The 26,093-nt window shown below is 41.5% G+C and overlaps 1 protein-coding gene across 3 annotated transcripts in view; it reads right to left on the bottom strand.

Moving 5' to 3' along the window:
• Positions 1-2,093: 2,093 nt before the first annotated feature.
• LOC110501718 (tumor necrosis factor receptor superfamily member EDAR) overlaps positions 2,094-26,093 on the bottom strand; it is a 55,508-nt gene continuing 31,508 nt past the window's right edge. For all 3 annotated transcript variants that reach the window (XM_021579461.2, XM_036959070.1, XM_021579462.2), the window contains exons 3-11: positions 23,475-23,597; positions 16,812-16,993; positions 14,316-14,401; positions 9,250-9,459; positions 8,767-8,841; positions 7,028-7,100; positions 4,067-4,334; positions 3,902-3,962; positions 2,094-3,162 (exon numbers count right to left, since the gene is read on the bottom strand). In XM_021579461.2, the coding sequence (XP_021435136.2) occupies positions 2,834-3,162; positions 3,902-3,962; positions 4,067-4,334; positions 7,028-7,100; positions 8,767-8,841; positions 9,250-9,459; positions 14,316-14,401; positions 16,812-16,993; positions 23,475-23,597 (1,407 nt within the window). In that variant the 3' untranslated portion in view covers positions 2,094-2,833. The remainder of the gene's footprint in view (positions 3,163-3,901; positions 3,963-4,066; positions 4,335-7,027; positions 7,101-8,766; positions 8,842-9,249; positions 9,460-14,315; positions 14,402-16,811; positions 16,994-23,474; positions 23,598-26,093) is intronic.

The following is a 26,093-nucleotide window of genomic DNA, read 5'->3' on the forward strand; positions in this document are numbered from 1 at the left end:
CAAAAATATCATTTTATCTTTTTACTGTAAATAAATAATAGCTTGGACTTTTTAAATTGATACTTCTTTATTGATGCATACAGTATGTACAATAATAAGTTATATATACATTTCCATTTTTTCCATAAAATTGTTTTTGTTTCCATTGTTTCTAAAGTTTAGTCTGTGGAGCGTTTGTGATCCTGAGGTAAGAGGTCCAGGTTCTGCACATACAGTACAGTCAGTCATCTTCTGTCACTAAACTACCTACCTAAACCACTAGCCTTCTGTTGACGCTGTGTTTGAATTGAAAATAACAAGGAGAAACTTAAAGAAGCTGTTATGGATACGTGCTAAATGATGAACATTGTACATGCACATTTTATGATTCATATACACTACCGGAGTCCAGCCCCTTTAAACGTGGCTAACTTGAAACACCAGAGCAGGGAAGACACACTGAGCGATGGGAGTGTGCCTCCCCAGTCACTCAACCGAAAAAGCATTCGTGGAGGTATAGAAAGGCACTGTTAAAACACTATAAACCAAACACACAGGAGGCTTCTCTTGTTCCTGAAATTTCTGTAGCTGGGAGCTTATCACCATTAGCTGATACAGTGGGGAGAACAAGTATTTGATACGCTGCCGATTTTGCAGGTTTTCCTACTTACAAAGAATGTTGAGGTCTGTAATTTTTTATCAAAGGTACACTTCAACTGTGAGAGACATAATCTAAAACAAAAATCCAGAAAATCACATTGTATGATTTTTAAGTAATTAATTTGCATTTTATTGCATGACATAAGTATTTGATCACCTAACAACCAGTAGGAATTCCGGCTCTCACAGACCTGTTAGTTTTTCTTTAAGAATCCCTCCTGTTCTCCACTCATTACCTGTATTAACTGTACCTGTTTGAACTCGTTACCTGTATAAAAGACACCTGTCCACACACTGAATAAAACAGACTCCTTCCTACCTCTCCACAATGGCCAAGACCAGGGAGCTGTGTAAAGACATCAGGCATAAAATTGTAGACCTGCACAAGGCTGGGATGGGTTACAGGACAATAGGCAAGCAGCTTGGTCAGAAGGCAACAACTGTTGCTGCAATTATTAGAAAATGGAAGAAGTTCAAGATGACGGTCAATCACCCTCGGTCTGGGGCTCCATACAAGATCTCACCTCGTGGGGCATCAATGATCATGAGGAAGGTGAGGGATCAGCCCAGAACTACACGGCAGGACCTAGTCAATGACCTGAAGAGAGCTGGGACCACAGTCTCAAAGAAAACCATTAGTAACACACTACGCCGTCATGGATTAAAATCCTGCAGCGCACGCAAGGTCCCCCTGCTCAAGCCAGTGCATGTCCAGGCCCGTCTGAAGTTTGCCAATGACCATCTGGATGATCCAGAGGAGGAATGGGAGAAGGTCATGTGGTCTGATGAGACAAAAATAGAGCTTTTTGGTCTAAACTCCACTCACCGTGTTTGGAGGAAGAAGAAGGATGAGTACAACCCCAAGAACACCATCCCAACCCAAAGGATGCTTTTCTGCAAAGGGGACAGGACGACTGCACCGTATTGAGGGGAGGATGGATGAGGGCCATGTATCGCAAGATCTTGGCCAACAACCTCCTTCCCTCAGTAAGAGCATTGAAGATGGGTCGTGGCTGGGTCTTCCAGCATGACAACGACCCAAAACATACAGCCAGGGCAACTAAGGAGTGGCTCCGTAAGAAGCATCTCAAGGTCCTGGAGTGGCCTAGCCAGTCTCCAGACCTGAACCCAATAGAAAATCTTTGGAGGGTGCTGAAAGTCCGTATTGCCCAGCGACAGCCCTGAAACCTGAAGGATCTGTATGGAGGAGTGGGCCCAAAATCCCTGCTGCAGTGTGTGCAAACGTGGTCAAGAACTACAGGAAACGTATGATCTCTATAATTGCAAACAAAGGTTTCTGTACCAAATATTAAGTTCTGCTTTTCTGATGTATCAAATATTTATGTCATGCAATAAAATGCAAATTAATTCCTTAAAAATCATACAATATGATTTTCTGGATTTTTGTTTTAGATTCTGTCTCTCACAGTTGAAGTGTACATATGATAAAAAATTACAGACCTCGACATTCTTTGTAAGTAGGAAAACCTGCAAAATCGGCAGTGTATCAAATACTTGTTCTCCCCACTGTATGTGCTGAGCTTTTTGGCACAAAATGGCTGCCATCCTGTGGAATCACCCAGCATAGTGTCAGAGCCCGGCTGACCATAGCGTTGCTCAGTGCTGGGTCTCCTGGAGTTCTGTCTCCCTGCATTCCTCAGGCTGCAGTAGGCCTAGTCTGTTAGCAGTCTCTTTAATAGTCTCTGGCATCTGGTCTTTACTGGTTCATTGGTTTTAGTGGTTAATTAGGTGCTGAAAGTCTCGACTGTGAACCACAACACTATTATACCAGACCGCCACACGATAACCAATTAGAGCCAGTGGCAGCAGCTGACCGCTGGGGGCAGGCGGGGTAATAGAGGGTCTGGGGCCACAGGGGTCCTGGCAGAGGTCCATTATGCCATTTTTAAAATCTGATATTATGAAATGTACTACATGTGATCTATGTAAACAAAAGCAAAAATGTTAAAGAAGGTTATAAAAAGCTTTTGTCGAGCGAGGTTAATTGCCAGTCCATTGCCAGAGGAAGACAGAGAGACGAGGAGGAGAGAGATTTCAGATCTGGAGAGGCCTGCTGACATTCTTCATGTTGAGGGATAAAACTGTTTGTTTCTGAATGTATGTGCGGGTATATGCACATGCGTCTGTTGCATGTGTGTATATGAGTGTGTGTGAACATTAGTGTGTATATGAGTCAGACGCTTGCACACCGTGGTGAGGACAGAGGGACAGTGTGTGTATCTCCTCCTCCCAGTACATCAGAACATAGTGACTCCACAGCATCCAGTCTCTCTATCTGCACCAGTCTGGTTAGCAGGTCTGGGATGCTGTATCCGGCTGTACTGATCCTCTCAAACAGCTGCAGGCCGTCACTCATCCCTCCGATCTCATCCCTCTTCAGGCCAAAACTCTCTGCCAGGTGTCTCCAGGTCTTCACCACGGCTGCCTCACTACTGTAGGAGGAGCTCAGCATCCGACTGGCCTTCTCCAGACAGTCAAATGGTAGTTCTGTAGGACTTAGACCTGGGGAGAGGAAGGGAGAGGGAGGGTTAGGATGTGTGTGTTGTGGCTAGAGATCAGCATACAAGATTCCTTCGCTAGACAGTCGAAGAGTACTTCTATAGCAGGGGTGGTACACACATTATAAAAGGGCCACATTGAAAAAACACAAGGAATTCGCAGGCCCTATAGGTTCTATAGGGCTGAAACCTGTCGAAGGGCAGTTCTATAGGACTGAAACCAGTCGAAGGGCAGTTCTATAGGACTGAAACCAGTCGAAGGGCAGTTCTATAGGGCTGAAACCAGTCGAAGGGCAGTTCTATAGGACTGAAACCAGTCGAAGGGCAGTTCTATAGGGCTGAAACCAGTCGAAGGGCAGTTCTATAGGGCTGAAACCTGTCGAAGGGCAGTTCTATAGGGCTGAAACCAGTCGAAGGGCAGTTCTATAGGGCTGAAACCAGTCGAAGTGCAGTTCTATAGGGCTGAAACCAGTCGAAGGGCAGTTCTATAGGGCTGAAACCAGTCGAAGGGCAGTTCTATAGGGCTGAAACCAGCCGAAGGGCAGTTCTATAGGGCTGAAACCAGTCGAAGGGCAGTTCTATAGGGCTGAAACCAGTCGAAGGGCAGTTCTATAGGGCTGAAACCAGTCGAAGGGCAGTTCTATAGGGCTGAAACCAGTCGAAGGGCAGTTCTATAGGACTGAAACCAGTCGAAGGGCAGTTCTATAGGGCTGAAACCTGGGGGTGTACGTGTGAGTTCTCACCCTCGGCCACATTGCAGGCTCTAGCATACAGATCGAGGATCTTTTTCCTCCGGCTCTGAATCTGTAGGAAGAGACAGAGAGAAAAGTAAAGTAAGTTACAAAGTAATTACATCGCAATACATTGTAAAAGTACATAGTTGGTTGTGAATGACTGATCTCTCTCACCCCTGTAGCCTTGTTGTTGTTATTGATGATGTTTGCATTGCTATTGCTAATGTTGTTAGCGTTGATAGGGCTGGTGGGGTTGGATCCAGTCTTATCCTTGTTGAGGAGCCCCAGGGAAAGCAGGCAGAGGTCCGGCTTGGTTCCCAGGTTCAGGAGACAGAGGCTGGGGTTAGGATCGGCTGCCCCCTGCCTCTCCAATGCTGCCTCCTCATCACTATCCATACTACGACTCAACAGCTGCTCGTTCTCTGACGATGCATCATTCTCACTGGGGAGGAGAGAGAAAGTCAGTTGTCAAATCTCCATATCAGTCAGCTTAATAACACTAAGCCTTCATGACCTTTTCAACTGATATTTAGCTGTGTCTAGTTATGCTAATGTTATGTAGCTTCAGCCTAATTGTTACACTGTGAGTAGCCTCTTGTTTTAGCTTGCATATTTAGCTTTGGTTCCACAGAACGCCACTGACAGTGTGTAACACTGGGACTTTCTCCCAAAAACACCTTGTTGACAAAGATTCTCAGAGATAGTTTTTACATGTGTGCACGTACACACGCGCGAACACACACACGCATTGTTTCTCAGTCACCCTACACCCACTCTGGAAGCTAAGACAGTGAGTTAGCACATCCTCTGGAATGCAGTTAGCCACACTATTTACCTCTGCTGAGTCTAGCTAGGTGATGTAATGCTAATGTTAATGTGTGTGTTGACATGTAACTTGTTCATTACAGACCATATACAGTGTGTGCACATGTGACACTGTATGAAAAACACATCGTCTGTGTCTGTCCATGTTTACGTGAGTGTATATGTCTGTTCTCATTGCTGTCTGTCATAATGAATAAGGCTTCATTGTCTGCGATTGTGGGGTTGAGACTGAAGAAAGGAGAGAGGGGGAAAGAGAGCAGAGGACAGAAGGGGAAGGGCGAGGAGCTGTCATCCACCTGGTGGTTTGGCTGCGCTAAAGAGTAATTATCTCTCGCTCTCTTTACCCCCAATCTTTCCTCACCTCTCTTTGCCTCTCTCTCCTACCCACCTTCCCCTCGCTCTCTTTATATTCATCCCCCACTCCACTCTCCCTCCCCTCCTCCAGGGCCAATCTGTGCTCAGCTACCTCACCCTCCAAAGCCACATAATCACTCTGCTTCAGAAAAATCCTCAAGTGAACTTGTTTTTTCCATGCCCACGCAAGGGGACACACACACACTGTCTCCCCACTAAAAGGGCTGGCAGCGATGCTCTGCTGCAGTGACTTGTCCTGTGGTAGTCTAATTACAGGCAGATTCCAAAAAACAGATAAAAGAACCTCTGTCTCTGAGGCCCCCAGTCAACCACTACACTGTAAAACCAGGAAGCATGTGACACGTACCTAACCTAAACATCAGTGTTTAAAACTGAAACATTAGGCATTTAGAACTGCCAATAAGTGTTCTCATCTTAAACACAGGCGTTTAGAATGCTTGATTAAACATGAAAGTCTTGTTTTTTTCCAGTCAGTTTCCAACCATGAGAACACCCATATCTCCTTAGTGTTCAGATTTTAACCACTAGTGTTTTAACCACTGTTTAGAATTACTTTAGTCATTAGACATTGATGTGACTTTATTTGCTTTAAATTCAGATCAGGTGAATGTCTGTCACCTTACCTACATTTCAGCACTGAACAGGACATTTGATTCAAGAAATATTTTAAATCAAGTGGTGGTGTTGTTACTCAACTGTGTTGAGTTCATTTCCGTTAACTCTGAGTGAAAAAGATGTGGGAAGGGCCTCATTATCATATTTCCCAGAATGCTTTGTTGTAGGTTGCTCTTTAGAATAGTTTGTTTCAATATCTATGTTTACTCATGCATATTGATTGATTCATTTATCTTATACTATACAAAGAGAAATAATTTAAATAACTGTTTCTAAACCAATCCAATCTGTAAGAGGTTGGATTTATTGCACCAGTTACTGGGATAGTTGTTCCAGTTTAGATGGTTTAGGTCAGGGGTGTCAAACTCATTCCATGGAGGGCCTGCTGTTTTTTTGTTTTTACTTTCAAGTAAGCCCTAGACAACCAAGTGAGGGGAGTTCCTTACTAATTAGTGACCTTAATTCATCAATCAAGTGAAAACCTGCACACACTCTGCCCCTCCGTGGAATGAGTTTGACACGTGGTTTAGGTAGTCTTGTTTGTTAAGTCCTTCACCATAGCAGCCATTCTGAGTGCAGGTTGTGGCTGATTAAAATATTCCAATGAATGGATATCCTCCCTCTGGCTGGAGGAAGGAAATACAAATCACTTCAAAAACCAGCACATTGTGTGTACATGTGACTTGTGATACTGTATGAAACCAACACATCGTCTGTGTCTATCCATGTTTACATGAGTGTATATAGGTCTGATGTGGCCCATGAGCCAGGATTTTCAGACCAGAGGCTTTATGAAACGTGCAACATGTGGTGATAAAGGGTTTACTTTTAATTCAAACACAGTCACTTGGTGAAATTATTGAATGCAACAACTATGTCTCTGTTACTAACAAACACAGTCAAGGGTCAGAATCTCTCACATTCATTCGAAAGGCATGCTGGGAAATGTGCAAATACGGCTTTACACCCTACAGTGTTAAAGCAGCGTTTAGCGTTTAAAACCTAAATGCCTTGTGCTGAATAAACGTGTTAATGTATTTAAAAAGTCTTACAGAGAATAAACATGTTTTCAATCTACACTGTGACGCGTTTTCACAGAAATGAAAAATACCTTGACAGGTTCAGATTCTAAACATTTGGTTTTACAGTGTACACAACCCCTACGCAACTCAGACATGCACAAAAACAAGCTTGCAGACACACACACACACACACACACCAAACACATGATCTTAGTGATATTGGTAACCATTGCACACCTTTTGTGTCAGTTTGTGTGTTTGATGTTTGTCATGTGTGCAGGTGACCAGGACACCTTACCTTTTCACCGTCTTCGGAGGCGTAGGTTTGAGTTTGTCAAATTCATCCTTTTCGGAGAAAATTACAACATTGTCTGAAAGAAAGAAAACATGTTTTGTTAATCAAATGTTATTTCTCCCACAGTTCTTTTAATTCTGGTAAAAGTCAGAAATGATCATCAAAATAACCTGGGGCATAAAGGGCCCATTATTTTCAAAATAAATCAATTAACAAGACTAGTGTTCAAATGCAATCATATCAAAGTTTAAAGCCTATAAGTGTCTGGCACTGTCAGCCTAGATGGTGTACGCCTCAGACGTCTCAGACAGACTCATAGCTCCCAGCTCTACCGGAAATGTCAATCATAGAGACTTATGAGACAGCTGCTTAATGCACACACATGCACGCACACTTTCCCCAAAACATACACACACGATACAGTATGCTTTCACCAATACACGGAGAAAATGTAAACAGACATTCAGTTTTAAGAATAAAACACTTATGTTTGTGATTCTTTTAATTTGCAAACCCAAACACGCAGGTTTGATTCCTAAACCTAAAGGACTGTATGTATAACTATTACCATACTGGAGGTAAATGGTAGGCCTATGTGAGATGACAGTAGGTGTATTAGCGTGAGGTTGATAACCCCTGAAGGAGTCAGTCGGTTGTTAACATTCTGGTTAGTGCGAGTGGAACACTGACGGCCTAGAGCTAGTGCCACAGTCTAATCTAAACATTCCACCATGCTGCGCTCACTGCACACGGAATGTACTCCTCATCATTGTCAACCACACACACACACACACACACGCACGCACAGTGTCAAACCCACAAGCCCCAGGCATGACAGACAGCCATCAGGTATGAGAATGTCTCTTTATGTTAGTCTAATAAACCAGACTATAGATTAAGAATGTCTCTTTATGTTAGTCTAATAAACCAGACTATAGATTAAGAATGTCTCTTTATGTTAGTCTAATAAACCAGACTATAGATTAGGAATGTCTCTTTATGTTAGTCTAATAAACCAGACTATAGATTAAGAATGTCTCTTTATGTTAGTCTAATAAACCAGACTATAGATTAAGAATGTCTCTTTATGTTAGTCTAATAAACCAGACTATAGATTAAGAATGTATCTTTATGTTAGTCTAATAAACCAGACTATAGATTAGGAATGTCTCTTTATGTTAGTCTAATAAACCAGACTATAGATTAAGAATGTCTCTTTATGTTAGTCTAATAAACCAGACTATAGATTAGGAATGTCTCTTTATGTTAGTCTAATAAACCAGACTATAGATTATGTCTGAGTCCAAAACTGGTACTGTAAGTACAAGTTTGTGTTCTGTAGTGTGTTTTTCTGTTAACTAAGTAGTGTGTTGTCTATCTGTGCATGTGTGTTGTGTCTGTGTTGTGTCTGTGTTGTGTCTGTGTGTTGTGTCATTGTGTCCGTGTTCTGTAGTGTGTTTTTCTGTTAACTAAGTAGTGTGTTGTCTATCTGTGTGTGTGTGTTGTGTCGTTGTGTCTGTGTTGTGTAGTGTGTTTTTCTGTTAACTAAGTAGTGTGTTGTCTATCTGTGTGTGTGTGTGTTGTGTCATTGTGTCTGTGTAGTGTGTTTTCTGTTAACTAAGTAGTGTGTTGTCTATCTGTGTGTTGTGTCGTTGTGTCTGTGTTGTGTCTGTGTTGTGTAGTGTGTTGTCTATCTGTGTGTGTGTTGTGTCGTTGTGTTGTGTAGTGATATGTAGCCTCACCTGGAACATCTTTCTTATCCTCCTGTTTGTTGGTCTGAGCCTCCACAGCCTTCACCACCTGACCAGAGCAGCATGCTGTGAACACACACAGAGAGAGAGAGAAAGTTTAGTGTACGTGCACACTGATTGTTACCCTGTCCACTGTGTGTGAGTACAGGTATATGTGTGTGAGTGTTATCCTGCCCACTAGGTTTCTGGGTGTGAGTATGTGTGTGTGTGTGTGTGTGTGTGTGTGTGTGTGTGTGTGTGTGTGTGTGTGTGTGTGTGTGTGTGTGTGTGTGTGTGTGTGTGTGTGTGTGAGAGAGAGAGAGTGATCCTGCCCGCTGGGTGTCTGTGTGAGTATGTGTGTGTGTGAGTGTTATCCTGCCCTCTGGGTGTGAGCATGTGTGAGTGTTATCTTGCCCGCTGGGTGTCTGGGTGTGAGCATGTGTGTGTGTGAGTGTTATCTTGCCGTCTGGGTGTGAGCGTGTGTGTGAGTGTTACCCTGTCCGCTGGGCTTGGCTTTGAGGATGTAGAACATGATGATGAGGACAATGGCGATGGCCATGATGAAGATGGTTGACATGGCGATGATGAGAGCAGTTGCTAGGTGACCCTGTCCTGTGGGGTCTTTGTGAGGGTGAGGGAACATGGTGGTACTGCTGGTTGAGACACTGGGGGCTTTGCCTGACAGCACAACTTTGGTAAGCATGCCTGGAACACACAGATACTACACAGTTACAACACAGATACTACTTCTGTATCTGAAGGAAGCCATGCAAGGGGGGCATGTTTTGGTTTTTGGCCTATCACTACACAGCTGATTCAAATAATAAACTAATCAACAAACTTTGATCATTCAAGCAGACCACCGTAGTCCCTGTGCCCAAGAACACCAAGGTAAACTGCCTAAAAGACAGCCGACCCGTAGCACTCACGTCTGTACCCATGAAGTGCTTTGAAAGGTTGGTCATGGCTCACATCTACCCAACAGATCACTAGATGATGCAATCTCTATTGCACTCCACACTGCCCTTTCCCACCTGGACAAAAGGAACACCTACGTGAGAATGCTGTTCATTGACTACAGCTCAGCGTTCAACACCATAGCGCCCTCAAAGCTCATCATGAAGCTAAGGATCCTGGGACTGAACACCTCCCTCTGCAACTGGATCCTGGACTTCCTGATGGGCCGCCCCCAGGTGGTAAGGGTAGGTAACACAACACATCCGTCACACTGATCCTCTACACGGGGGCCCTGGAGGGGTGCGTGCTTAGTCCCCTCCTGTACTTCCTGTGCTTCCTGTTCACCCTTGACTGCATGGCCAAAGACGACTCCAACACCATCATTAAGTTTGCCGACGACACAACAGTGGTAGGCCTGATCACCGTCAACAACGAGACAGTCTATAGGGAGGAGGTCAGAGACCTGGCAGTGTGGTGCCAGGATAATAACCTCTCCCTCAACATGATCAAGATAAAGGAGAGGATCGTGGACTACATGAAAAGGAGGGTTGAGCATGCCCCCATTCTCATTGACGGGGCTGTAGTGGAGCAGGTTGAGAGCTTCAAGTTCCTTGGTGTCCACATCACCAACGAACTAACATGGTCCAAACACACCAAGACAGTCGCGAAGAGGGCACGCCCAACGCCTATTCTACCTCAGGAGACTGAAAAGATTTGGCATGTGTCCTCAGATCCTCAAAAAGTTATACAGCTGCACCATCGAGAGCATCCTGATTGGTTGCATCACCGCCTGGTATGGCAACTGCTCAACCTCCGACCGCAAGGCACTACAGAGGGTCATGCGAACGGCCAATTACATCACTGGGACTAAGCTTCCTGCCATCCAGGACCTCTATACCAGGCAGTGTCAGAGGAAGGCCCTAAAGATTGCTAAAGACTCCAGCCACCCCAGTCATAGACTGTTCTCTCTGCTACCGCACGGCAAGCGGTACCGGAACGCCAAGTCTAGGTCCAAAAGGCTTCTTAACAGCTTCTACCTCCAAGCTATAAGACTCCTGAACAGCTAATCAAAATGGCTACCCAGACTATTTGCATTGTCCCCCCCCCCCCCCCATTTTTATGCTGCTGCTACTCTTTTTTTAATTATCTATGCATAGTCACTTTACTGTACACATTACCTCAATTACCTCGACTAACCTGTGCCCTCGCACATTGACTCTATACCGTTACCCTCTGTATATAGCCTCGTTACTGTTTATTATTGTTGCTCTTTCATTTTTAAAATGTATTATTTTTTTTACTTCAGTTTATTTTAGTAAACTTAACACTTATTTTTCTTAAAACTGTATTGTTGGTTAAGGGCTTATAAGTAAGTATTTCACTGTAAGGACTACACCTGTTCTATTCGGCGCATGTGGCAAATACAATTTTATTTTATTTGAATCAGCTGTGTAGTGCTAGGGCAAAAACCTAAATGTGTACCCCTTGGAGTCCCGAGGCCGAGTTTGGGACACGCTGCCCTTCGAGGTTGTTGATTGACTGTTTTCTTCAGCTTTAATGGAGCTGTAAACTCCTGACAGATCCTAAATCAACTTTTATTCTCGTTTTAAATCAGGCACTACCGAGTCCATGTGGTCTCTCTCTCTCCCCCCGTCTCCCCCCCCCCACACACACAAACACACACACCTCTTTGTGGTCAGAGTCATCAGTGTTCTGGGTGTTTGTTTATTTTCTGTGGGTAATATACAAATCCTGTTTGTTTAGTGGAGCGTGATTTCACATCTTAGTCACTGTTCTGTTTCTTTTGCTGTGAACCCTAGAGCCAGGAAGACTAAGGCTTTCCTACTGGCAATCAGAATAGACCAAGGCATTCCTACTGGCAATCATAAAGGACCAAGGCTGTCCTACAGGAAGATATTAGAATAGACCAAAGCGTTCCTACAGGCAGACATTAGAATAGACCAAGGCTTTCCTACAGGCAGACATTAGAATAGACCAAGGCTTTGCTACAGGCAGATATTAGAATAGACCAAGGCTTTCCTACAGGCAGATATTAGAATAGACCAAGGCTTTCCTACAGGCAGACATTAGAATTGACCAAGGCTTTCCTACAGGCAGATATTAGAATAGACCAAGGCTTTCCTACAGGCAGACATTAGAATAGACCAAAGCGTTCCTACCAAGGCTTTCCTACAGGCAGATATTAGAATAGACCAAAGCTTTCCTACAGGCAGACATTAGAATAGACCAAGGCTTTCCTACAGGTAGACATTAGAATAGACCAAGGCTTTCCTACAGGCAGACTTTAGAATAGACCAAGGCTTTCCTACAGGCAGATATTAAAATAGACCAACACTTTCAGCTTCATATCCTCGAAAGATTCTGGACATCTTCATGCTGCTTCAGACTGTTTATTCACTGATCAGATCAGACAGATTAAATATATTATTGTATGAAACTGCTGCATATATATTAGATGATGACCTAGGTTCAAAGTTCAAACCTAGCCTGTTACAGTATATGGAGTACATGACGGTAAACAGGGGACAGACAGATGGTATAGATATGTATAGGTGTATATAGCCAAGAGAGGAGGTCCAGACGTACAGTGTGGTCCGAACTTATCGACACCCTTGATAAAGATGAACAAAAATAACTGTTTATAAAATAAATTATTCAAATAGTAAGCTATATTGTATGCTTACATTTTTTGCTATACTTTTCTACTAATACAATTGCTCAGAGAAAGATATTTTTGTTTAACAAGTAATACTTATTATTCTCTCAAAAAGGTAATTCTAATTTCAACAGCAAACCCACCACTGACGTGTGTGGCCGGAGGGCTCTATATTCATGTCATCTGATCAAAGCACTGTTTCTAATCCAAGTGCAAATGCCGTTTAGCAAACTCCAGGCATTTACATGTGTTGGATGACATGAAAAAAAGAGCTCTGGCCTCGCACACCAGTGGTGGGTTTGGCGTTTAAATGAGAATGCATGAACAGAAAAGAACCCCATACCTACTGTAAAATATGGTGGTGGATCTTTGATGTTATGGGGCTATTTTGCATCCACTGGAACTGGGGCCCTTATTAAGGACAACGGCAATACAAACTTTACACAGTACCAGGGCATTTTAGTCATTAACCTGGTTGCCTCTGCCAGGAGGCTGAAACTTGGCCGTAAGTGGATCTTCCAGCAAGACAATAACCCCAAGCACACATCACTATCCACAAAGAAATGGTTAATTGTCCACAAAATCAACATTTGCAATGGCCATCTCTGTCTCCGAACCTGAACCCCATTGAAAACATGTGGTGAGAATTGAAGAGGGCAGTCCATTAGAGCAGACTGAGGATATCATCTGGAACGATGGTCTAATATTCTTCCCAGTGTGTCCTCCAAGTCAGAAAACAGTGTAGAAAAAGGCTCAGTGCCTTTATCCTCACAAGTTAGGTATTGAACGCTATTGGAAACAGGGGTGTCAATCATTTTGACCCTTACCTTTTTGAGAAAACAAAAATATCACTTCTCTGAGCAATTATATTTCCATAAAATAATCTAATTTCCCCAAAAATGTGTGCATACACTATAGCTCAGTATTTTAATTATTTATTTTGTACAGTCATTTTTTCTAATCTTTATCAAGGGTGTCAATAATTTCGCACCCCGCTGTATACATCCTAGAGAGGACAGGCTGCTGCTGAAGAGAAGCCCCAGGACAGGCAGAAACATGTTAATCATCTTTTTCATGCCCTCCAAACGTTTTAATTATTACACCACGTGGTGCTGGGAGCTAGCTGGGAGCTGCGGTAACACACACACACACACACACACACACACACACACACACACACACACATACACATACACATACACATACACATACACATACACACACACACACATACACACAGAGAGAGAGAGAGATAGCTGGAAGCCAGGGTAATTTACAGATTACTTGGTGAGTGCTGGCCTGCCTTCACCCTGAGCTAGTAACTCCACGCTTCAACTACATATTTCTGGTTTGGGTATTTTCAAGACTTTCAAAACGGTTAATCAAAATGTACCCTCACACGTCTTTCCCTCCCTAACTCTCTGCCTCTTTCCCTCCCTAACTCTCTGCCTGCAAGAAACAATTAGCTGCTTGTTGAAAAGTGTGTGTTTGTTGTTTTACACTCGTCTGTTCTCATCCCTCCCTCATCTCTCACCCATCCTCCTCACAGCAGGTTCCAGTCTGTTTAAGGTTGTCATATTTCAAAACACAGTCATTAAAATGACACAATAATAATGATTTCAATTTCCGGGCAAAACAATATGCCAGGGAGTGTTGCTTTGAGCGACGGACACTAAAAACAATTCCTAGGGTCGAGCAGCACTATGAGGAAGCAGCTCCAGACCATGGTGAGATAACATCATGCTGTTGCTCCCTGTGTTCTGCTCTGTTTGTCTGTGTTCATTAAATGGTCCCAGCCCTCCGCAGCCCTCACTCGCCTGATCTTACAAGTATCGCTCTCGGTCACTCTGTGACTGTCTCTGACCCTCTCTGGCCTGGGTTCTGGTTCTGTTTGTGTTGTAGAACTTGTAGGTATAAGAAAACGTACACTCTTTAGTGTTGCGCGGTGCATTTTGACACGAGTGACAGACCATCCCATACAGGTTCCTGGGCCGGTTCTCCTGGATGTAATACCTGACAGAGAGGAAGCACAGAGAGAACATTTAGAGAACAATACTGATACATATTATTATCTTATTATACACAGAGATATGTTATTAAGATACACAGAGATATGTTATCAAGATACACAGAGATATGTTATCAAGATACACAGAGATATGTTATCAAGATACACAGAGATATGTTATTAAGATACACAGAGATATGTTATTAAGATACACAGAGATATGTTATTAAGATACACAGTGGGAATATGTAAGTATTTGAGAGAAGTGTCTCAATAACAGCTGGAGGTGAAAAGGTTAAACTGATGCCCAGAGGGGAGAGAGAGGTACTGTATCCCATTAGGTTAGATAGAGATATTATTTAGCCCTGAGCTGTGACAGAGGAAGAGAAGGGAGGCTGCGCCTCTAGCGCAGACCATCTACCATTAATCAGAAAGGACTCTTAAACCACTTTCAATCAAACATGCACACCAGATGAAATCCAGGACATCAAAAGCATTAAACCTGAGATTAGAACGCCATTCTACTAAAGATGTGTTTGGTGAGGACTTAAGTAAAGTATGAGTTAATAAAGAAGCATTTAGATTCCAACCCCGACAAAGGCAGGCAGTGTTCAGTATTCCCCCAGTACAGTGAAATAGAGTTATTAAAGCAGCCAGTAATGCTAAAACACTCTAGTCTGTATATTGACTTTAAACTCAATTGAAACCCAAGAATGTCTTTGAGGTGGTACAGTCACTGAACAACATCATATGGTAGAGAGAAAGAGAGAGAGTGAGAGAGAGGGAGGTGGGGGAGGGGTGGAGAAGATCAGAGCATTGAGCCGGTCCTGTAACAGTTTATATCTTCTCCTGCCTCCATGTTTGTGGGTGACCAGATGGTAACTGGGTAATTGAGGCGGATAGCGTGGCCAATGGAGGGTTAGACCAGGCTGTGACTGTGTGATATGAAGACGTGGGGGGGAAACAGGGGCGATGTGGCAGAGAAGTGTCCTATGAAGTGGTACTGTCTTATCAATGTCACTCTCTGACATCGTTGGTATGTATGTGTGTGCATAAATGTACACTACCGTTCAAGAGTTTGGGGTCACTTGGAAATGTCGTTATTTTTGAAAGAAAAGCACACTTTTTGGCAATTAAAATAACATCAAATTGATCAGAAATACAGTGTAGACATTGTTAATGCTGTAAATTACTATTGTAGCTGGAAACAGATTTGTTATGGAATATCTACATGGCACGTTGTGTTAGCTAATCCAAGTTGATCATTTTTAAGGCTAATTGATCATTAGAAAACACTTCTGCAATTATGTTAGCACAGCTGAAATCTGTTGTTCTGGTTAAAGGAGCAATAAAACAGGCCTTCTTTAGACTAGCTGAGTATCTGGAGCATCAGCATTTGTGGGTTTGATTACAGGCCCAAAATGGCCAGAAACAAAGACCTTTCTTCTGAAACTCATCAGTCTATTCTTGTTCTGAGAAATTAAGGCTATTCCATGTGAGAAATTGCTAAGAAACTGAAGATCTCGTACAACAGTAAAGATGCGACTTCGGGAGGCTGGCCTTCTAGGAAGAGTTCCTCTGTCCAGAGTGTGTTATTTTGCCCATCTTAATATTTTCTTTTTATTGGCCAGTCTGAGATATGGGTTTTTCTTTGCAACTCTGCCTAGAAGGCCGCATTCCAGAGTCATCTCTTCACTGTTGACGTTCAGACTGGTGTTTTGCGGGTACTATTTAATGAAGCTGCCAGTTGAGGACTTGTGAGGCGTCTGATTCTCAAACTAGACACTCTAATGTACTTGTCCTCTTGCTCAGTTGTGCATCGGGCCCTCCCACTCCTCTTTCTATTCTGGTTAGAGCCAGTTTGCTCTGTTCTGTGAAAGGAGTAGTACACAGCGTTGTACGAGATCTTCAGTTTCTTGGCAATTTCAATTCCAGATACTCAATTAGTCCAAAGGCCCGTTTTATTGCTTCTTCAATCAGAACAGTTTTCAGCTGTGTTAACATAATTGCAACATGTTTTCTAATCATCAATTAGCCTTTTAAAATGATCAACTCGGATTAGCTAACATAACGTGCCATTGGAACACAGGAGTGATGGTTTCTCATAATGGGCTTCTGTACGCTTATGTAGATATTCCATACAAAATCTGCCATTTCCAGCTACAATAGTCATTTACAACATTAACAGTGTCTACACTGTATTTCTGACCAATTTGATGTTACTTTAATGGGCAAAAATGTGCTTTTCTTTAAAAAACAAGGACATGTTTAAGTGACACAAACTTTTGAACGGTAATGTATGTGTGTAAATTTGCATGCCTGCGTGTCTTCAAATGTGTGTGTGTTGTCTTATGTGTGTGTGTGTGTGTTGTCATGTGTGTGTGTGTGTGTGTGTGTGTGTGTGTGTGTACATACCCAGGTAAGCAGGGTCCACAGTCTGCATCATTGTCTGGTGTCCCAGGTTTGAGTACTGTAGCACGGTACAGACCTTCACAGTCCTTATGTCTCCTGCAGATCTCATACTTTCCCTTCGAGTACTTCCCCGGCGGACACGACACACACACAAAGTCCTCATCCTTAATCCCATAGCCACAGTTCTGCAACATCACAAACAGGCAATAAAATGTGATTGGTTACAAGAACAGGACATGAGTCGTTCTGAACATTTTCATTCGGGGTGTTGGGGTAGTTTGTCTAGTGTGTGTGTGTGTGTGTGTGTGTGTGTGTGTGTGTGTGTGTGTGTGTGTGTGTGTGTGTGTGTGTGTGTGTACTGCACTACATGTGGCGACAGAGGAAATTGATGTTCTAGTATGGAATAAAGTGGGAGGTCATCATAAACAGTCCCAGACATACTCACTTCTCACAGTGGGGAGTTGTGACAACAACCAATACCCTGCATAGTCTGACAGGCAGACCATTGTTTGATCTATCTTTATTAAAACAGTTGAAGCTCCAACCTGAAGCCAAGCTGCTACTTGTCCTACAGACTTCAGAAACACTATATTCCGACTTCCTACTTTATTGGCTTGTCCAATATATCCACTTTGATCCTCTGATAAAAGCTGGATTAATTTATCAGTAGGATTCTGTCAGGTTGGATCAGCCCAGCTTTACTTCTGTTGGTTCATATAAACCTTCTCCAATAGAAGCATTTTTGTCCTGTCTCCATGGTCATTGTAAACCAGCGTGTATCACTGCATTAAAACCATCTGCTATATCAGATCACATCTATGTGGTGGAGTGCTGTTTCATGTGTATGTGGGGGAACTAGTTAGCTACACTAACTACTGGAACTACACACTACTTTTTTAGCAAAACTTCCTTCCTTTTTTATCATCAGACCTGCATATTTCATACTTGAAACATTGTTTTTGTGTTTAATAGGCTAAATTACACATTCTGTTAAAAGCTGACTCCAGAGTGATCTGTTGTTGCAATTTGTCGATACGATAATTTAACACGAAGTAGTGAACTACTTTTTCTAAGTAACTTCAGTTAGGTAAACTATATTTTTCTTAAAACTTCTTAGGGATAGCCCCCTTTTTTTCCAATTTTCGCCTAAAATGACATACCCAAATGTAACTGTAGCTCAGGCTCTGAAGCAAGGATATGCACATTCTTGGTACCATTTGAAAGGAAACACTTTGACGTTTGTGGAAATGTGAATTAAATGTAAGAGAATATAACACAATAGATCTGGTAGAAAATTATTTCAAAGAAAAAAAAACATTATTTAAAAAGAAGATTCTAACACCATCTTTGAAATGCAACAGAAAGGTTCCACATCTAGCCACTCTGGTTGTAATTCCGATGGTGTCCACAAGATGGCAGCAGTGTAAGTGCAAAGTTTCAGACGGATAACTTGAAGTATGAGCAAACTACATAACATTTAGTGTGAAGTCACCCAGGTACATTTGGGAAAATCGTGAAGGAGACGTTTACATTCACATTACATTTTTCTGCAAGAATATTGTCAAATCTGTATACTTGGACTTTGACTTAGCTTTTCCAGTATTAGTAGCCATATTATAAGTTCAACATTTGCAAAATACCCAGTTTTCATAACTTCATAACTCTGAATATTCTTATAATTTTTGGTCCGAAAGGAAAAGTCTTGCTGTCGCACAAGGTTAGCAGCTACATTTTGCAACAGATACGGGGTTTAAGCACAGCTTATTGGCTATCTAGCTAGTTTTGTTTGACCCCGATTGGTGCTTATTTGACAAAGATACAATCAAGATCGCCCGCGCCATCGGCGTGCCACGAAGGCGTCGCTCTCTGATCAAATTTGGGGTCCTATAGGATATACGACACCCCTAATTATATAGTGAAGTCTGGTTACGTTCTAGGATCTCTGAGGAATAAATACGAACGTGATTTGACTGGTTGTAACAACGTTTAGGGTTAAATTTTCACAGATACTTTCTCTGCAAATTAAACGAGTGGAAATACAAAATTGATCGTGCATGCTATATGGACCTTTTAAGGATATGAAAAATGATTTTATGTAACAAATTGACACTTCATGTTATCTCTGGGACCATTTGGATGATACATTCTGAAATATTTCTCTGATTTAAGTACACATTTGACCTTCAGAGGTGAATTTATCAAAACTATCGGGGTGAAAAGTGTTTTGTTGTTAGGAACTCTCCTCAAACAATAGCATGGCATTTTTTCGCAGTAATAGCTACTGTAAAGTGGACAGTGCAGTTATATTAACAAGAGTTTAAGCTTTCAGCCGATATATGACACTTATATGTACCGACATTTGTTGTTTCTCTAAAATCAGTGATTGTGACAAGGCGCTGAATGATTTACAACTGCCCCGTTGACGGGCCACCTCTCTTTAGTAGAGCCTAACTTCTTCCCGTGTGAAATGGTGGATTGGTAAACAATATTTTTTAAGTAGCTTTCCCAACACTGCTATTACTACTGATCCCATATGAAAAAAATTAGCTAAATGCCAAGTTAGTAATGTTAGTAACGTGTATGCTGGGAGACGGGAAGCAAGTACAGGAAGTGCAAATGTAATAATGAATAAAAACATGGAACAAACAAGAAACCCGAATAGCATACAGACATGACACTTAAACAATAACGCCTGAGGAAAGAACCAAGGGGAGTGACAGATATAGAGAAGGTAATCAGGAAGGTGTGGAGTCCAGGTGAATCTCATGAGGCACAGGTGCGCGTAACATGCTGACCAAACCAAAAGTTATTTTGTTCACCCACACCAGACACGATCAGGACATGCAGATTGAAATATCAAACAAACTCTGAACCAATTATATTAATTTGGGGACAGGTCAAAAAGTATTAAACATTTATGGAAATGTAGCTAGCTAGCTAGCTGTTGCTAGCTCATTTTTACTTGGATATTAACATTGGGTTGCTTTTTTACCAGAAATGCACAAGATCCTCTACTCTGACAATTAATCCACAGATTTAACGGTAAACCGAATTTGTTTCTCATCATCTCTCCTACTTCCTTCAGGCTTATTTTTCTTATTACATGCTGACCACACCGCTCGCATCGAGTGCAAGAGCATTGCAAAATAAATGTACACATACATGTTATTCAATCATTGCACCCACACTGCTCGCTCCAGCAAGCGTCTGCATTGCCAAGCGCTAAAATAGAACTTAGTTCTATTTGTGACGCTCAGCGCGCTGCAGGTCCTGCCTCTCCCATCTCCTCATTGTTAGCTAATTGCCATAAATGTTTAATTAATTAATTAATATAATTGTCCTGATCGCGTCTGGTGTGGGTGAACAAAATCAATTTGGACGCAATGGCGCACGCAGACGCACACGTGCATGCTGTTTGGTCAGCATGTAAAGATGGTGGCAGGTGTGCTTAATAATCTGGCGAAGTGAAGCGCTGGAGAGGGAGAGCTGGAGTACACATGACAATGTTGCTGCTCTGTTTCGTAAGTTCTTACCTAACATTTTCTGTAATTGTACAGGAGAGTTGAATAACTACAATTGAACTTTACAAGTTTAAAGAACTGACTATTCAAACAGTTAGCTATGTCTGTGACTGTAGATTTACAGAGGAAGAGAAAAGCAGGGCTCCTTTTGTTGTGTGTGTGTGTGTGTGTGTGTGTGTGTGTGTGTGTGTGTGTGTGTGTGTGTGTGTGTGTGTGTGTGTGTGTGTGTGTGTGAGGTGTGTGTGTGTGAGGTGTGTCTCCTTATTAAGGCCCAGTGAGGCTCTGTTTATTTTGGCCGGGGGCTGATGACTAATGGCTACTGACAGGCTACTACATCCTACCAAAGGGGATTCAATATTTGGGAAAAATCCAAATGGAATGACAAACCGTGAAAATTGTTAATTCCCCTTTCTGAATCTGAGCATGCATTCTGGGATTTAGCTGGTAACTCTTTGATGTGGGAGGTGTACCTTTGTGTATACCAGTGAGTCAGGTAAACTTCCTGGGTGGTCTGAGCAGACAGATAGAGAGTAGGGCTGTTACGGTAATGGTGACATGTCATGGTAACTAGGCTTCTCCAAGCTCTGATGCTGCTGATGGTCATTAGTAGCCTACGAAACTTTATAACTGCCTGGTACTCAGCACGCTATTGTCCCTCTAATCACCCTGACATCAATGCAAATGAGAGCCCATGAGCTCATGTTGCTCAACATTTCTATAGGCTATGCCATTGCGTGAGAAAAAACAATCGTTTTCATGGCCTCTATTAAAAAGAGGATCCCATCAGCTTTCTATAGGCTAGGCCTACTATATTTATTTCTCAATTTTCCTAATATTAAGCACATTACTTCACTTTACAACAGGAGTATAGCCTACATGGCTGGCATGAATATTAAACACAGAAAAAGTGTTCTCCATTCGCTATTTAAGTGTATAGATCACATGTATTTGTTCCCCATGCCCCTGTTCCAAGACAGGTGCATGATAATGGTCCATTCTAAATCAAAATGAATTCCACACATATATTATTTAGTATGTGTAAAGACAACATTAAATTAAGAATAGTCTGATGGGTGACAATATTAGCCTATCATTGTGAATTGTGTATTATCACTTGTGATAAATCATAGTCGCACACCTCATGTAGCATAGCACATCGACCTATATGTTTTGGGTTGTAACACAACTAATGTTGCCAAATAACTTCTTAAAATGAAGCACATTAATCTGCTTTACAGCTGGCGTAGAGCCTAACTGGCATACATAGGCGACGCATGAGTTTCAAGTTTGGGGAAGATAATTTTCACCATCCAAAATGCACCTTTATATAAAGCATAATCGGATTTGCAGTCACTTTTGAGAACAGTGTTTTCCCGCTAATTGATTGCATTTTGAAACATTTGTGCTTAGAGCCTACTGCCGTGTGCGCATTTCTGCGCTTATAATGTGAAGAAATAACCTAACAGTTGATCAATATTTTAAGCTAAACGTTCTGATCTGTTGCATCAGCCTCATTACTTTTAAAATGTTTTTTTGATGTGAGTGGTTGTATTAATTTAGGATCTATCGCATCCCACGACTGATCCCAGAGTATATTTGGAATATTTCTTTCTTGCACAGAAGGACAAGTTGACCAATAGAATAGATCAACTTTCGCACTATGGGGGATAGTAGATTGACATAGGCTAGTGCTTTGCTGTTTGTTAGGCCTACTCATCTTGTTGGCTGACGAAAAGTAAATGTGGACAGTTCCTCTAACATCTTCAATATGTGCCTCAGAATTCAATAAGAGGGACACAGTTGATCTGTCTGTCTTCGCTTGTGGCATACTTCTTAGCTGTGAGAAAGACCCGATCATGTGACGCATTGGTTAATAAGAATGTAGATATCTGAGAGAGCCATGTGAGTGAGAAGTGCTTAGGAGCACGGCAGCCGGGAATTATAATTATTATATTCAGCCCAAGGGCACAAAGGGCATGGATTTTTTTTAGGGGGCATTACGGCCACATGAGGGGGGATGCCGCTGGGAAATTCGAGGCCTGGTGAGAATTTTATCAAGTGCTTGTCAAATTGTGAATGAGAGACTGATGAAGTGTGCGCAGCCTGGACAAGAAACAAAATCAGAGCTCATGCCTTTCTTGCAACTTTTTCAAATCATCATTAGAGTCGCATCATGCAGCCTTATAATATATAAAAAATCTAAACATATAGCCCAACATTTGTATCACAACTAAAGTATAAATATCTCTAAATTAAGCATATAGGAGAACCTGTTTCTTTGTTAACTGCTCAACACAGAATAACCACATGTGCACACTTCCTTGGAAACTGTTTGGAGAAAATATCATTTTTATTTTATTCAGCTATGTTCAATTGTATTCGTCATACTGTAAAATAATACAAATGTATGCCACAGAATTCTAAGCAAACCTTGTCCGCTAAATGAACTAGGCATAGCCATATCAGGGCCTAACATATTGTCCGGTATGCGTAAATGGCTGTAAGGGAGTCAAGTGCAGGAGAGAAGATATTGGGTAGCCAGCGGAGCCTTTTATTTAGGCAAACCAAAAGCACACGGCAAAGTGGACACGAAATAACAATACGGGTTAACATAACCCAGCGCAACAGACTAATGTGTGCATCACATGAAACAGAATAAACAACACCACACAAAGACATGGGGGAAACAGAGGGTTAAATACACAACACATAATGAGGGAAATGAGAACCAGGTGTGTGGGAAAACAAGACAAGAGGAAAATGAAAAATGGATGGGCGATGGCTAGAAGACCGGCAACGTCGACCGCCCGAACAAGGAGAGGCATCGACTTCGGCAGAAGTCGTGACACATATGGACAACTCAGAGTATGCTATTCTGTTCTTCTGAAATAGACTACATTTTATTTCTATCATGTTTCTTTAGACCTGTCTAAAATAAATAATGAGAGTAGGGCTGGGAGTAGGGCTGGGAGGCAGGTAGCAGCGGTCAGGGTTCACATGCACCTGACATGCTACATTATCTACTCATTACACTCAAGTCATTACATCTCAGGACATGTGTGTGTGTGTGGGTGGGTGTGTGTGTGTAGTTGTGCTCTTTTTTTTATTTGTTTCTTTAGTTTGTGTGTGTGCTTGTGTGTCTCACCATGTGGGGCTCCTGTCCAGGTTGGCATGGTGGGCAGGGCTGGCAGCTACTGAGGGTCTGGTTGTAGAACTCAAACTCTCCACAACTACTGTACTCTGACCTGAGAAAAGGAGGACAGGACACCTAAAAGAGAGAGGGGGGGGTTAAAAGATAAAAGCGTGCAAAGAGTCATAATGTGTGCTTTATTCAGGTTCTTGGTTATAAATTAAGATTATATTTTTTGTTCTGTTTTCAACTTACTACAGGATTCTAGATACACTTGATTCTGCTAAGATTGTATTTACTACAGGTTTTAATAAGTCATTCTAATTAAATTCAAAGAGAATATACTAATCCCCTTGGGAACCCAACTACCTCATACCTCAGTAGTGACTCAGTATGGGTACTGCTTGTATATAACCTGTATATAGCTTCACTATTGTTATTTGATTGTGTTACTTTTTTTTAACTGCATTGTTAGGAAAGGGCTTCTAACTAAGCATTTCACGGTAAACTACATTTGATTTGATTTTGAACCATTAACGTGGCCTTCAATCTTCACACATGCGTTGACACGTTCACATGCCTTGTTGAACGTGTCAATGTGTGAACGCACGTGTGAACACGTGAATGCTGGAATAAATGAAAACATATGTCTGCTAGAATTGCCTCTGCCTTGTGTTTTTCATGTCTCAGTTATCACGGGTTCATCATGTCGTCTTTTTTCATGCTGCGGGCGGGAGCAGGAAGTCAGACGAACAACTTCAGGATTTTTTTTTTTTTTTTGTCCTGCTGATTTTAAAACATGTGTCTTTCTATTTGTTGGTCATTATATTCAAGGCTATGAAGTCACATTTATCACATTATTCACACAAGTCTTGCTTGCGCAACTTCATTGTTCATTAATGTGTCTCCTCTTCCCAGCTTGGGACACCATGGGTGTGTGTGCGCGAATGGAGGCTGCCTGCGCGCTGTGATAGCCAGTGCGTGGTGACCTGATTCAAATAATAAGTATTTAATTATAGGCTGTTAAACTTGTTTTCATTAGAATGGCATTTTTTGGGGTCAGAGTTAATTTTACACTGCTCTACAAAAGCAACGAAGGCAAAAACATCATATGTTTGATCATGAAAGATCATATGCCTATAGGTTTGCTGAATGCAAATTTAACCTTTATTTTTATTTAATCAGGTTCATTATTTATTATTTAACCAGGTATTTCACCTTTATTAACCAGATGGTCTAATTGAGATTAAAATGTAAGAATAACCTACTCAATAGTTGTTTTTTCCTCGTTAAAACGAAGCAAACCAGTTAATATCATGCAAGCAACCTATAGCCTACAGAAATAAACAACAGGGGTGATTTTCACTGCATGCCGCCAACAAACAGAAAAGGTTTCATTAAACTATATTTGTTATTTTCATGATATTGTAAAATCTTGCAAGTTAAAACAGTACACAACAAGTGATCTCAAACATCAATTGTTTAATTGATTGCATAAATTGATAAACATAAATTGCATGAATTGATGAAGATGCTTGAGGAAACTTCACATGAGCAGCTTATGATGGCAACCAAAGAGCTCATTATGACTAGACAGTGGTGCAACTTTGGTTTTTATTTTTATAATTTTTTTAAAACACTCCAAACAGTCTACCCGAACGCTCTGATGTATCCGCATGGTCCTAAAGCAAACCGTTGCCTCGTTTTGTATCACATTCCAATGATAAAACTGGGGGGGACAAAAATGCTATTTTAGAATGTGGGGATGGCGCCCCTGACTGGAATATTCTTTCCTCAAACAAGAGCAGTGTTTTTAGCTAGCCCTGTCGTTTATTTGAGATTAACAGTTTTATCGAGAGAAAAAAAAATCTAAATATTTTTATTACATGTTCATCTCAATGACACACACCTGTTTAAATAAAGGTGAAAAAGTAATTAACCTTGTTAAATAAAAATAACTCTTAAAATTAAATTATATGTATGGTATCTGTGTGCAGCAACATGCCATTTCATTATCGTTGCTTTCAATTAGATTATTTGTTGTTTTACATAAGTGTGAAATTAACAAAACAAATGTAAACAAAATCGACTTAAATATATTCCCACAAAAAATGTTAATGCCTTTATTCTGTGTTAAATATCCATGTGTTTAGTAAAAAAAAAAGTGAAGGTGTCTGTCTGCCTCTGTTATTGCTATATTGGCTTATCCATTCCAAACTTCTTCTTAAGTAGGCTATCTAGAAGGTATCGGTAGGCTATGATACATTTTGTGACCACCCCCAAAGAATTAGCCTACATTCTACTGATATGGTTATAACGTTACAGATACATATTATGCATTTATGTCTCTGGGTGTAGCTATGCATTGTACAAAAACTAGCTACAAAATATGTGAACTGAATGGGATGCTGATTGTCTCAATTTTCTCTTCCTGACATCTTGCCTTGCATTTTATGACCATGACTGCTAGGGCCAGGACGATACCACTAGCACAATACTCGTTAGTAGTGTGGCAAGGAAAGAAAACACGAAGTAGATGTAATTTCTTAAGGAAAACAACCCTAATGTTAGAAACAAATATTATTATGTTGTCATCCAGAGTCATATTTATTTATTTTCTATTCTATAGCAGAG

Source organism: Oncorhynchus mykiss, chromosome 22 (genome assembly GCF_013265735.2).
Source record: "Oncorhynchus mykiss isolate Arlee chromosome 22, USDA_OmykA_1.1, whole genome shotgun sequence".
Taxonomy (NCBI): Eukaryota; Metazoa; Chordata; class Actinopteri; order Salmoniformes; family Salmonidae; genus Oncorhynchus; species Oncorhynchus mykiss.